The following is a 14,092-nucleotide window of genomic DNA, read 5'->3' on the forward strand; positions in this document are numbered from 1 at the left end:
CCCAGGTACAACATCAGAGATCTCTTTCCAGAGGAGTGCAGTCCTAGGAACAGCTAAGATACTGTGTAGGATCCTCAAGCTCCCAGAGGACCCAAGCTTGAAGGATTGAGACCACCAGCAGGGGCCAGAGGGGGATTGTTTTGTTTTGGTTTTTTGCTGTTTTTTTTGGATACATATAAATTCAGTATTTCCAGGTGTTATCGTAAATTTCGTGTTAGCTTCTCAAAATGTAAACATACTAGATTTAAAAAAAATAATAATAACAAGAATTTTTAAGTTACAAACTGTAGTTATTTATTTATTGTGGTGGAAACGAGCTTCCATATATTCCCGCCACCGGAAAAAACAAATGAATGTATAAAATAAAAGAATTTTTAACAATCTAGTAATTGGGTTATTTCTCAAAATTAGTATCTTGAAATTTCAATTTATATAATTAAAAAAAACTTGCTTCCATACTCATGACCATACTGAAATGTGTGTTTAATCATTTTGAAGTTTAACAAAGAATTAACAAAAACACATGTTTACTATTTTCTACAGTCCTAGCTGTTTACAGTATAATTGTGCTGCGTAACGTCATCAGTGAGCGCGCTGGTTTTCGGAGAGGAGGTGGCGGATGCCGCTTCGAAATAACAGTAAACTGTCGTCTACCTACGACCTGGTTCTTCTTTCATTACTGGTATGAAACCACGTTTATAATTAACTTAACGTATGTCATTGGGAATGTCATATCAGCTAAAATTTGGCTAAGTAACAGAGGAAACGGGAATGTAGTTGATAGCCAAACAAGTCTGGCGCATCCTCAAGCCAACTGCAGCTAGCTGATGCTAACTAGCTGTACTGACAGGCAAACTGCAACCATTTCAATGATTGTGGAGATTAAAGTATGCATTGCCGTTTTCAGGCCAAAGTATAGCTAATTAAGTTAACTATTTACACGAACTGTGTGTTATGTAACCTACGATCCAGCTGAAGATAAATGTTAAGGTCCTGAAAGAGCTCCTGCGCATTGCCTGTCATGTAAACGTTCTATAAATGAACAATATATCCGTTGATAAATGCCTCGAGAATGTGTTTTTTTATTGTGTTGCATTCAAAATAAAAAGTCTGGCTCAATATTGTGCGTCAGTATTGAAACGTTTCTTAGTCTTATCTTGGCCCTCTTGTCTTGGCTTGTCCCTCAGTTGAAAAACAGCTGTTGGGATGCCAAAGAAATTCCAGGGTGAGAACTCCAAGGCGGCCACGGCCAGAGCCCGAAAAGCTGAGGCTAAGGCGGTGGCAGACGCCCGCAAGAAGCAGCAAGAAGAAGATGCTCTCTGGCAGGAAACTGACAAGCATGTACTCAAAAAAGAGCAAAGGAAGGTAAGCTCTTTCTTTAGCCAGGTGTGAAGTACAATTTCATCTTCAATGTACTTGAAGATATATATACTTGAATATATATATGTATATATGTGTATGTATGTATGTATGTATATATATGAGAGAGAGATAGAGAGAGAGAGATAAGATAGAACTTTATTAATCCCTCGGGTGGGTTCCTCTGGGAAATTCGATTTCCAAAAAAGCACAGCACCGACAGAAGTTACAGTTACAGAATGTTATATATATATATATATATATACACACATACACACACATATATAAATACAGAGACAAATATAAATAAAATATACAAAGGGGATAAATAGAATAAATAGGAATAAAAAATAAAAATACAAGTGAATTGCACATTTCAAGTATTGAGGTCTATTGCACTGTTGACTATTTACAAAAAGTATTCCACAAGGTAGTGAACAGTGAGGTGAAGAGGCACTACAGCTTAGTTGTTCCCCCCTCCTTTGTCCTCCTGTTTCCCCTCCCTCTCCCCTCCAGAGAGGAGTTAAACAGTCTGATGGCGTGTGGGACAAAGGAGTTTTTAAGTCTGTTAGTTCTTGTCTTGGGGAGAAGCAACCTGTCACTGAACAGACTCTTCTGGTTGTTTATGGCCGTGTGCAGAGGATGCCCAGCATTGTTCATAATGTCCATCAGTTTCTTTAATGTCCTTTTCTCTGCCACTGTCACCAGAGTGTCCAGCTTCATGCCGACCACAGAGCTAGCCTTCCTGATCGGTTTCTCCAGCCTGGATGAGTCCTTCTTTGCTGTGCTGCTCCCCCAGCACACCACAGCATAGAAAAGTACTCCAGCAACCACCGACTGGTAAAACATCCTCAGGAGCTTCCTGCAGATTTTAAAAGACCTCAGCCTCCTGAGGAAGTACAGTCGGCTTTGGGCTTTTTTATACAGGTGCTCTGTGTTGCATGACCAGTCCAGTTTATTGTCCACCCACAGCCCGAGGTACTTGTACTTGTTGACCACCTCCACCTCCTCCCCCTCTATCTGAACCGGCAGTGGACCTGCTCTAGACCTCCCGAAGTCCACAACCAGTTCCTTAGTCTTTGAGGTGTTGAGTTGCAGGTGGTTTGTGTGACTCCATGCGACAAAGTTCCTCACCAGACTTCTGTACTCCTCTTCCTGATCATCCCAGATACACCCCATGATGGCCGTGTCATCTGCAAACTTCTGAATATGACATAATTCAGAGTTGTAGCAGAAGTCAGAGGTGTACAGGGTGAAGAGAAGAGGGGACAGCACAGTTCCCTGTGGTGCTCCTGTGCTGCTGACCACAGTGTCAGACGTGATGTCCTTCAGCCTGACGTACTGTGGTCTGTCGGTGAGGTAGTCGGAGATCCAAGCCACCAGGCAGGGGTCCACCTCCATCCTGTTCAGTTTTTCCTGAAGCATACAGGGCCGGATGGTATTAAAGGCACTGGAAAAGTCAAGAAACAGGATCCTGACCGTGCCTTTTCCCCCATCCAGGTGTGAGTGGGCTCTGTGTAGGAGGTACAGGATGGCATCCTCCACTCCGACACCCGCCTTGTATGCAAACTGTAGTGGGTCCTGGGCATGTTGTACCTGTGGTCGGAGGAGGTTGAGGAAGAGCCGCTCTAGAGTCTTCATAAGATGTGACGTCAGTGCCACCGGTCGGAAGTCATTCAGCTCATTGGGCCGGTTCCTTTTGGGGACCGGGACGATGCAGGATGTCTTCCATAGGGCGGGCACTCTCCCCAGTCGCAGACTGAGGTTGAAGACTCGTTGTAGCGGCTCCCCAAGTTCAGCAGCACACGCCTTTAGCATCCTAGGACACACCTTGTCTGGGCCTGCTGCCTTTCTGGAGCGAAGCTTCCTCAGTTGTCTCCTGACCTGATCCACTGTGACACTGGGAGATATTTGGGAGGAGGGGAGGGGGGGAGATGTCTTGCTGCTGAAAGAGGGATTGGAGGAGGGGGGTGTCATGGTGTCAGGAAGGGGGGGAAGCGAGGGAGGTAGGAGAGTGGGGAGAGGACTCTGTAGTGAAGGTGAGGGTGGGGGGGTTGTGGGCTGGTCAAACCTGTTGAAGAAGTTGTTGAGTTCGTTTGCCTTCTCCACAGTCCCCCCCACTGTGCTGTTCTTGGTGTTGTGGCCCGTGATGGTTTTCACACCATTCCAGACCTCGATCATATTGTTCCTCTCCAACTTCTGCTCCGCCTTCCTGCTGTAGGTGTCCTTTGCTTCCCTCAGGCAGCGTTTCACCTCCCGCTGTGCTGCTTTCATCTCCTCCTTCACTTTGCTCCTGAAAGCCTTCTTCTTCATGTTGAGGACAGCTTTGACTTCCTGTGTTACCCACGGTTTGTTATTAGGATAACACCGTACCGTCTTAGCAGGGGCGACCGTGTCCACACAAAAGTTGAGGTAGTCTGTAAGACAGTGTGTCGCCCCCTCTATGTCCTCACCATGTGGGCTCAGGAGCACATCCCAGTCTGTGGTGTCATAGCAGTCTCTCAGAGTGTGTGTATGTATGTATATATATATATATATATATATATATATATATATATACATACATATACACACATACATACATATACACACATACATACATGTATATGTATGTATATATATGTATGTATGTGTATATATATGTATATATGAATATGAGAGCAGCTGAAAGAAGTTAGCACTGACAAACTAACCAATCCCAACCAGTACGTATTTCTTTAACTATCCCATAGCACCTTGACTAGATGCTTTTGGCAGCCATCCATTATCTTCTGGCTGGATATTTGATTACTCTTCTTGGAAAAGTGGTAGAATAAGACTCTACCAAGACTTCATTTAAATCGGATGGGTTCCTGGCAACCACCCTACCTACTTCTAAGCATACTTTGCAAATTTTCAGTAAATTTGTAGTTCACATATTTACTGAAAATGTGTTTAATGATAGCCTGCGTTACCAATTCCAAAACCAGCATTGATGCGTGTTTAGAATCATTGTGCTTTTGGAAGACTCAACTGTGTCCAAGTTTGAACCATCTAGTTGATGATTTGACATGAAGTTAAAGAATTTGAAGGTAGTCCTCCTTTTTAGTCATTGTGCAGTGTACCAGTACCACTAGCAACAAAATAGCCCCAGAGCATTATGCTACCACCACCATTATTGATAGTTGTTACAATGTTCTTAGGTTTGAAAGCCTCACCTTTACTCGTCCAAACACACTTCTTGTCACTGTGACCAAATAATTCCATCTTTGTCTCAGCTGACTTTTCTCCAGAGGGCTTTGGCTTGTCCTTGTGGGCAGCTTCAGTCAAATTTGAGGGTGATGATTTTGTAACCTGGGCTTCTTTCTTTGTTGATACCTTCTCAGTCCATGGTGATATAAAACTTGCTTCACTGTGGTCAGTGACACTGTGGCGCTTCAGCAGTTTACAGGCTTAGTTTCTGAGTTGTTCCTGAACATCCTAAACCAATTTGCTGTCATCCCAGGATGACACTTTGGGTGTTCTTCCAGACTTTGATAAAGAAGTGACAAATCTGAATAACTTGTACACAACTTGTACAGCTGTTTAAACCGGTGATCCTGGAATCTGTAGTTGTTTGGAAATGTCTCCAAGTGAACTTTCCAACTTGTGTTAATATACAGCTCTCCTTCTTAGATCTTCACGGAGTTCTTTGGCTTTTCCATTTGTTCTGAGTATTGGTCAATCCAGTTAGTACTGTCAAACAAATCCTTTTTATGCTGGTAAAAAGAAATTAGCAGTTGTAGTCAAAGATTATCTAGTTAATAGGCCTTGATTGGGTATATATAAAACAGTTAGTGCATCTGCATGTGTTCAGGCAGTGGTACTTGACTTACTATGTGAAAAAAAGCTGTGTGTTATGTTTGCTTTAGTAGAGATTATCAGGCATTACTCTGCACTGCTTCACATCATGTCATACATAGACATGTACTGACTAGACTGGAGAGACATGTGTCCGGGGATTTATTTAGTCATTTCTTTTTCAAACTCATTGTGCTCTGTACAGACAGTACATGTATGGTTGTGATCTAATCTCATGCGCCTTAATACATGTAGTGACCAAAATAACCAAATCTTTAAGCACAGAAGAGCAGTGAGTCTTTTCTCTCAGATACTTTTTCTGATGTTGCAGGATGACAAGGAGAAAAAGAGGCTGGAACTCCTTGAGAGGAAAAAGGAAAATCAGCGACTTCTCGATGAGGAGAATGCTAGACTGAAAGGCAGGTCCCAGCAGGGCGCTGGATCTGGTGGGAAAGTGACTCGTGCACAGATCGAGGAGACGCTTCGCAATGAGCAGCAGCAGCAAGAGCAGGACCAGCTCAATCCGAAAGGTTGAGCACATTTTGAAGACAAGCATGTGCTTGTAGAGTAATAAAATCGTCATAAGATTCATAGATGATCTAGATTTGTAATTGTGCCATGTTTAAATTTCTTCCCACAGAGAAAAGCCACCTGGAAACTCCATTGGAGGAGAATGTGAACAGAGTTATCCCTGAAGAAGGAACCGTGGAAGCCAGAACAATAGAAGATGCCATCGCTGTTCTCAGGTATTAATTATGTCCAGAGGTGGGAAAAGTACAGATATTCTGTAATTAAGTAGAAGTACAGATACTAGTATTAAAAAATACTCCAGTAAAAGTTGAAGTACCGGTTAAACTTCTTTACTCAAGTAAAACTAAAAAAGTACAGGCTTCGAAATGTACTCAAAGTAAAAAAGGTAAAAGTAGCTCCTTAAAGAACACTTCTACCATCTACTTTTATACAAAGCTAACTGAACCTTGTTCTGCATTAATGTGACAATAAAATAATATTAGTATGTAGGAAAACAAACTTAATTTTAGTCTAAATTTTAGTTCTAATAAAGGTATTCCGCTCAAATCAGTTAAGTAGAACATCAGGAGAGAAAAAGAGGAAAAATTTTAGAGGGTGACTTTGCTTCAAACAGGAAGAGCAGGTAGAGGTTAAAGTAGATCCAGCAGGTTGGGGAACCCTGGAATTGTTTATAGAAAAATAATTTCTACACACCTTACACACCTGATGTTTCATGAGTTGTCCTGACTGATTCTCATCCTCTACACTGACAGTATTCTGTTTACGCTGTCGCTATATTAGACGCAACTTACGGACACCTGCAGTCACTCTGCTGTTGTGGCAAAAAAGAAATAAAAACACAACCCACTTTAACCCCGGACTACTGAACACAGTTTTGCCTCTTTCGTCTCTTTTTATGTGACATCCTTTGGTGATTAATAAACGAACTAGTGCTGTCAGCGTTAATCTGGCTAAAATGACGTTAACGCCATAACCGCATTAACGCAGCAAATCTCCGTTAGCGCGGATCGCCCTGTGCGTGGGGCTGCACGGCCCTAATGCGTTAACGAGCTCGTTAACGTATTAGGGCCGTGCAGCCTCACGCACGGGGCGATCTGCGCTAACTCGATAACAGAGATTTGCTGCATTAATGCGGTTATGGCGTTAACGTCATTTTAGCCAGATTAACGCTGACAGCACTAAAACGAACATGACTGCCTTTCATGTGTTTAGGTTCAAATCGGTTTGATATTTCGAGGCCTTCAGTGATGTGTAATAATAACTCTCCTCAAATGCTTTAAAGCAAAAGTAATGAGCCTGTTTTAAAAATGTAAGGAGTAGAAAAAACAGGTACCTGAAAATTCAACTTAAGCACAGTAACAACGTATATGTACTAACCCTACCTAACCCTAACCTCTGATTATGCGTGAGGCTTCCTGTTGTACTTGTGCAAATGTTAACAATACACAATCACTCAGTGTGTCTTCCTGTGTTTCAGCGTGGGGCCCGAGGACCTGGACCGTCACCCGGAGCGCAGGATGAAAGCGGCATTTGCCGCTTACGAGCAAGAAAACATGCCTCGTCTAAAACAGGAGAATCCCAACATGAGATTGTCACAACTGAAACAGCAATTGAAGAAAGAATGGGCAAAAGCACCAGAAAACCCCCTCAACCAGCGCTTTTCCACCTACAACACAAAGTGAAATCGTGTTCACTAATGAAAACTGTCTGCCTATACACACTGGGGACTTCCATTGAAAAATTAAATAATTTCTTTGGGGGAAAAAATGAGTTCTGCTGACGAGAGCTTCACCGTTATCAGTCTCTCCAGTGCCACAGGACCTGACTTATTTTTTCATTCACTAACGAGGAGAGACTCATCATGACCCATCAAATAAAAACTGATCCTCATGTTTGTGCACACAGCCTCTAATGAGGCATCTCAGCATCTAATAAATGTAACTGCTTTTCTCTCTCTCTCTCTCTCTTTTTTTCCCCCTAGCACTCCTGGCAAGGTGGGAAGCCAGATGTTTTGAGAATAACTTATTAAAGTTCACTGCTCAATCATCAATATCTGTCATTCTTTGTAAATGCAGTTCATACTGTTAGGAGGCACATACGTTGTTCCATATGCTGAAGTTGAATGCTTTTTGGCAAGTGCTGTTGTGCAATACATATAAACGTCAGAGAGCTGATATTTGACCTCACTGAGATGTCGAGTTCTAGTTTTGTACTCGCCAATGACGAGTACATTCTTTGGGAATTAGATTTTTTTTTCTTTCTTTGCGTTGGAAAGTGACTCACCAGATTCTTCAGAATCTAGTGTATCAAAGTTTCCACGTATGTGGGTATGACGAGGTCTCACTGCTGTAAATTTTATAATCGGTTGGAATGTCCGTGTTCCCTCCAGCATTTTGTGACCACATGAGCTTGTTTGGCCATGAATCCTTCAGGTGGACTTTAAGCAGGGCTTGGAGGGTGGAGTATCAAAAAATGTCTTATCTGTACTGTCCGCAGCTGTCACCAAGTGGGTATAATCTCAGCCTTAGTATTGAGGTGTCTACAGATTAAGAGACCCCTGAATACAAGATAAGATAATGCAGTGAAAAGTACTTTATCCCAAAGATGGGAAATTCCGGCGTTAGAGCAGCTGAACTATCAAAGGTGCATAGACAGGAAGTGAGATTTCTACCACAATATCCCCACTGTGGTTCAGATGTGTAAGAACACGGCCTGACTTTGCATTTGCTAAAAACCTACAGGATGGTGAAGTGGTTACAGAGATCAACTGTAATAACGCCCGCTTACTCCACATGCTATCTTTTTTTGGCTCTGTGATACACGACCAGAATGAGGAGTGGCTATTGCACCATCACATACAGCACCAATCTAATGGCAAAATGTTGAAACATTGTTATGTTGACACAAGGATGGTGTCTTCACTGGCTATTCAGCTTTACCACATGTAATGTTTAACTGGTTGTTGCTTTTATTTTCAGGCGTCTATCGCATTGCTTCGATTGTAACTGCTGAGAGTCAGACTGCTGTTGGTTAAGTTTTTTTTTTTTTTAAATCTAGGTTGGAGCAGTGTCAGACTGCTCCAACCTAGCAGTCTGACAGTCTGATAAGGGAGAGACATTAAAGGAGTGACATGCATTAAAGTTTCAACCAGCTGGGAATCAAATGGGAGTAAGTGTTCAATGTGTACCCATTTGGTATGTAGCCTAAACACTCACTTGGAGTAGCTCCTTATGCCCCTCCAGGTGAGCTAATAGAAGGAAAAGAACATTAGCCAGTTGTCTACCAGGCTGAAAGTTGCTCAAAAAAAAATATTGGTACTTTTAATATTATCTAATAAGACTGAGATATAGAATTTAGTCATTTTTTTAAACCTCCTCAGACTTTGGTCAACAGCGGGTGCATCCCTTATCTATTCTGCCAGACCTGTTGGCTGGAAGCCAGCAATGACTTATTCTTTCTTTTACAGAAGAGAGAGTCTGTTGTGACCCCTGAAAGCAAAAGCCTCAAGTTATCATCAAACATGTAGAGCTGTGTTGGTGCGAATATTGTGGCCTCATGCTCATGTGTGTATGTAACTGATGCAGTTTTGCTTTTAGTCATCATTTACAAACCTTCTTTTCAAATAAGTCGTTTAAAATGCAGAACAGCAATGGCGTGTGCAGAGGGGCCTCTGGTAGTGCCAATACAGCTTCAATTTATTATTAATTAATTCCCAGAGGAGTTTCTACTGTCCAAGTTTTCTCCACTTTAGGCCTTTAATCTCGTGAAAAAGTATTTATCTCCTTCATAATCTCTTAGTTTTTTGCATATTTGTCACATTTGTCACATTTCTTCTTAACCGGAGAAAATACAAAATGTTTTTAATCCTGGCCTGATTTCTGTCAGACCTGTTAAATTAAGAACTAACTTAAATAGAACCTGTCTGACAAAGTGAAGCAGGCTAAAAAAGGTCAAAAATCAACACATCATGCCATGAGGCATGCAGGGGTGGGGAAACTCTCAAGGGCCGGTGTCCTGCAGGTTTCAGATGTGTCCTTGATCCAACACAGCAGATTTAAATGGCTAAGTTACCTCCTCAACATGTCTTGAAGTTCTCCAGAGGCCTGGTAATGAACTAATCATTTGATTCAGGTGTGGTGACCCAGGGTGATATCTAAAACCTGCAGGACACCAGCCCTTGAGGCCTGGAGTTCACCACCTCTGATCTAAGGAAACCCCTGAGAAACAAAGTCACTGTCATCTATCAGTCTGGAAAGAATTGCAAAGACTTAGTTAAGGTCGGAGTTCATGATTCAACAATAAGAAACAGACTGGGCAAACATGACATCCACGGGAGAGTTCAAGGAGAAAACCACTGCTGACCGAAAAGAACACAAAGTTTCATCTCACATTTGCCAGAAAACATCTGGATCATCCCCGAGACTTTTGGGAAAATGTTGTGTGGTCTGACGAGACAAAAGTTGAACTTTTTGGAAGGTTAGAGTCCCGCTACATCTGACATAAAGCTAACACAGCATTTTCTAAAAAGAACATAAAACCACCATGGTGGTGGTGACTTAAATCAGACGGAAGCGCTTTGGCAAGACCTTAAAAGACTATGGAGGATTTTCATGGTTGGAAATCGTCCAATGTGCCTGAATTTAAACAATTCTGCAAAGACGAGTGGGCCAAAATTCCTCCACAGTGATGTGAATGGTTCATTGCCAATCACTTGATTGGAGTTCTTGCTGCTGAAGATGGCACAACCAGTTATTAAGTTTAGGGGAAATTACCTTAGGTAGGTTTGGATAACCTTTTTACCCTTAAATGAAATCATCATTTAAAGACTGCACTTTGAATGTATTCAGGTTATCTTTGTCTAATATTAAAATCTTAAGTTTGACAAATATGGAAAAAATAAGAACTCGCGAAGGGAGAAAATACTTTTCATGCAACTGTGTCCATGTATCAGTTGTTGCTTTCAGATGACTGTGGCGGCCATTTATTTGGCCTGTGACAGCAAGCAGCGCTCCTGCGGTCACAAAGGTTTTCTCCAGCACAGCAACATTCACGCTGAGCTGCTGAGGCAGCAGGCCAGAGTTCGTCTGATGCCAGGTGGATGGACAGTAAGCGCAGATAAAACAGAGCTGAAGCTACCTAAATATAAGTATTATATAAACTATAATGCGTATTTATATTGGGGGAATGGGATTTTCGCACATAGCTCTCCCACAGACTGTAATAAATAAATTTTTTGGGCAATGTTGTGTGTGCTTATAAATGACAAATTCTTCACATTGAGAATTATCAAAACTTTGCAGGTTTTTATTTCTAAATACAAACATAATAGGCTACATACAAATACAACATCAATGTCTATAAGCAACACCGGAGAGGAACAAGGTCAGAAAGCAACACCACTCCTGCCAAGTAAATTTGGACGTTACACTTCTCCACATGTATATAAATATACTTTTATTATAAAATTGCTCGCGCAGTTTCATTTCTTAGATCTTTTCGTGCCCCATTGATGAGACGTCGCCCTCGCTAGCTCGATTGATTCAGAACCAGATTTAAAAATGGGCACTTTTGTTCTGCAGGCTCTTCTGGTGGACGAGATAAGAGAACGTGCGAAGGTCTTTGAACCAAAGAGCTTCAATGACAACTTCAACTGACCTTTTATATTCCGCTCTGCATTGAAAGCTACAATTTCCTTTTTGTTTTCCCCTGTCAACCCAGCAGCCCACTCCCATTTAATGTCTTTGAGCTATATGTGTGATGTTCCGCCTTAACACGCCAGTCTGATGTTCCAGATTTTTTTCTCTAACCTGTTGCTGCACCCTCCCACTCTGTGTCTTTGCTTGGCAACCCTTTACCAGGCCAGCTGCTGCTGCCCTTTCCTTTCTTCGTGTTGAATTCTAATCATTACTTTCAAAGGAAAGCGTCTCTAAAGCTCCTTTATCGAGTGTTTGTACCGGGAGGAGGGAAGCCGTGTCCAACACCCACTCTGACTGCTCCTTTTCTTCTTAACACTTGTGTTCTGCAAATCAGGAGCACTTTCCGTCTGTAACCTGCTTCTTCAAGTCTGGAAAAAAAGTAACGTATGGAAGAAGATGGTAAGGAGCACTTGTGCACTAAGTGCTCTCCTGGAAATGACTGGCTGAAGTCATAAAGGAGGTAAAGGTAAGCTGCTGCAGATGCCTTTTGTTTATAAGTGACTATTTATTATATATTCAGAGGTTTATTTAAGGGTCTACCATTTGATTGAGTCTGTTGATGGATAGTTGGCTGGATGGATATGCACATTTTTGTATTGTGAATTTAGATTTTATTCAATTAATCAACAAAATCATATCCTTAAAAATTTGAAACTTCTTCTACAACTAAAATTCAACCCTGTAAAAGGAGGAAAAAAAGAGAAAACCAAACCCTTAAAGATACTAATGTAACTCCGAATCTATATCTGTAGTTATATAGCTATAGTGTAATGTAGTGTGTGAGTCTGCTCAGTATTATTATCTGAGGCTTTCTGATTTTGATGCGCAGTAAATAAACATGAGCGGGGGTTCACATCTGCTTGTGACAGATCCTTAGAAAAAACACAAACCTGTGACTGAACATGTTTTTTTTTAATCTAGTGTCAGATTGCCTTGAATAACTATTTTAAAAAGCAATAAGTTTAAAAAAAAAATCTATTAGACTGAATTTGAAGATTTATTTTTGATGAACTTTTTTTCCTTTCATGCTGAACAAATGGCCTCATTAAAGCTAAAGATTCCTAAATGACAGAAGAGTTGTGAAACATCTTATTTCTGGAGTCAGTCGGTATCGATTTCTTTGTGGAAAGTTCATCTACTTAAGTAGCCTATGGTACTTCAGGATTGATTATTTACACCTTATTACTATGCTGTAATTTTTCACAACCACTCAGTTGTATACAATGTGAAACTTGCCACATTAATTTGACAGCTTTAGTTATTTCTCCGTGGTTGTAGTGCAGAACCACCTTCAGCTGAAATAATTTGAAGTAATCATTTATGAGTCTCTCACATCGCTGTGGAGGAATTGTAAACCCATAATTCTTTACATTGTTGAGTCACTTCATTGAGGTTTGCCTTCATTTGTTTTCACTGTGTTCTCTTAAGATCCCTTGACAGCATTTCAGTTGGGTTGAGGTCTGGATATTGACCGGTGCATTGCAAAATCTTGATTCTTTTATTTTTTGTAGATTTGCTGCTGTGCTTGTGATCACCGTCCTCTGAACGATGCTGTTTCTGTGAGACAGAATTTGTCCCGTTTGTCACCCCTCCACCAGCATGTTTGACAGTTGGTGTGAGGTGTTTGTGTTGGTATGCTGTATTTGTTTGTCTCCAATTGTGGTGCCGTACATTATGGCTAAACATGTCTACTTTGGTCTCGTCTGTCCAAAAGACTGAAACTTTCAAAAAAGCTACGCTTGTTCAGTTTTTTCTAATTGTGCACTCTAACGCAGGGAAACTGTCAAACTCATTTTACACTGAGGCCCACATACAGCCCACTTTGATCTTAAGTGGGCCGGATGAGAGAAACTTTCACTTTCTGTTGGTGTAAAGACGTTTAACTACACATCTTATCCCTGACATGTTTAATATAAGATAAAGACGTGCATTTTCAACAGTACATCTCAGTTTTCCTACATGATTAAATTGTAAAATTACAAAAATATTTTTAGTACATCCCTACCCAGACTGTCCTATATTTATAAAACGTACATTTTTGATTTTCCAAAGCTATCCAGTGGACCAGATTGAAGTCATTGCAAGGCTGATTCTAGCCCCCAAGCACGATGTTTGACACCTCTGCTGTAACATTTAACATGCTAAATGAGGCCTGCGCATTGCGCAGTCTGACCTTTGGCACAAGACTGTAGATTATAATGTTCTGTCAACACACACCTGAATACTCCAGACCAACAACCTGCCAAAACATCTGCTTTTATAGAGGTGCTCACACTTACTGATGAGTTAATTAACTGGATTTGATTAAAAGCATCTTTCTGTGACTTACTTTCCAATTGCTATGCAAGCAGTAAGGGGGTAATTAGTTAACATGACTGTATAAGTAAGTCTGACCACTTGCAACATTCAAATCATGTTCACATTGAAATATCCCTCTTCATCTGTCCATCCACCCATACATCCATCATATCTGTCTTCCTGCATAATCAATAATGTTTGAATGTATGAACTCCTTCTGCAGTTGAGTCTTTTCACCACTTCTTGAACTTTGTGGGGGAAAATAAATAAATAAACCAAAGTGATCAGTGTAAATGTTTTCAGTTATATTTCAGGATCTTTGTTTCATTTCTTGGTGACATTTCAAAAATGATCAGTGTATGGTGTCATTTCAGCCCTGCATTGATGCC

The 14,092-nt window shown here is 41.1% G+C and overlaps 1 protein-coding gene across 1 annotated transcript; it reads left to right on the top strand.

The window, feature by feature from the left end:
* The first annotated feature begins 579 nt into the window (after nucleotides 1-579).
* Nucleotides 580-7,759, top strand: ccdc124 (coiled-coil domain containing 124). The gene is made up of 5 exons (XM_085433144.1): nucleotides 580-682; nucleotides 1,188-1,365; nucleotides 5,510-5,708; nucleotides 5,819-5,924; nucleotides 7,187-7,759. Exons 2-5 carry the CDS (start codon nucleotides 1,207-1,209, stop codon nucleotides 7,389-7,391), a joined length of 669 nt encoding a protein of 222 aa, XP_085289270.1. The 5' UTR covers nucleotides 580-682; nucleotides 1,188-1,206; the 3' UTR covers nucleotides 7,392-7,759.
* The last annotated feature ends 6,333 nt before the right edge of the window (nucleotides 7,760-14,092 follow it).

Source organism: Copadichromis virginalis, linkage group LG15 (assembly GCF_057382275.1).
Source record: "Copadichromis virginalis isolate Kocher_CV1m ecotype Utaka linkage group LG15, C_Virginalis_male_GT1.1, whole genome shotgun sequence".
In the NCBI taxonomy this organism is placed as follows: domain Eukaryota; kingdom Metazoa; phylum Chordata; class Actinopteri; order Cichliformes; family Cichlidae; genus Copadichromis; species Copadichromis virginalis.

Coding starts and splice junctions, on each gene's coding strand:
- ccdc124 (XM_085433144.1), top strand. CDS start 1,207: ATGCCAAAGAAATTCCAGGGTGAGAACTCCAAGGCGGCCACGGCCAGA. Junction 5,709..5,818: donor GGACCAGCTCAATCCGAAAG/GTTGAGCACATT, acceptor TTCTTCCCACAG/AGAAAAGCCACCTGGAAACT. Junction 5,925..7,186: donor GATGCCATCGCTGTTCTCAG/GTATTAATTATG, acceptor CCTGTGTTTCAG/CGTGGGGCCCGAGGACCTGG.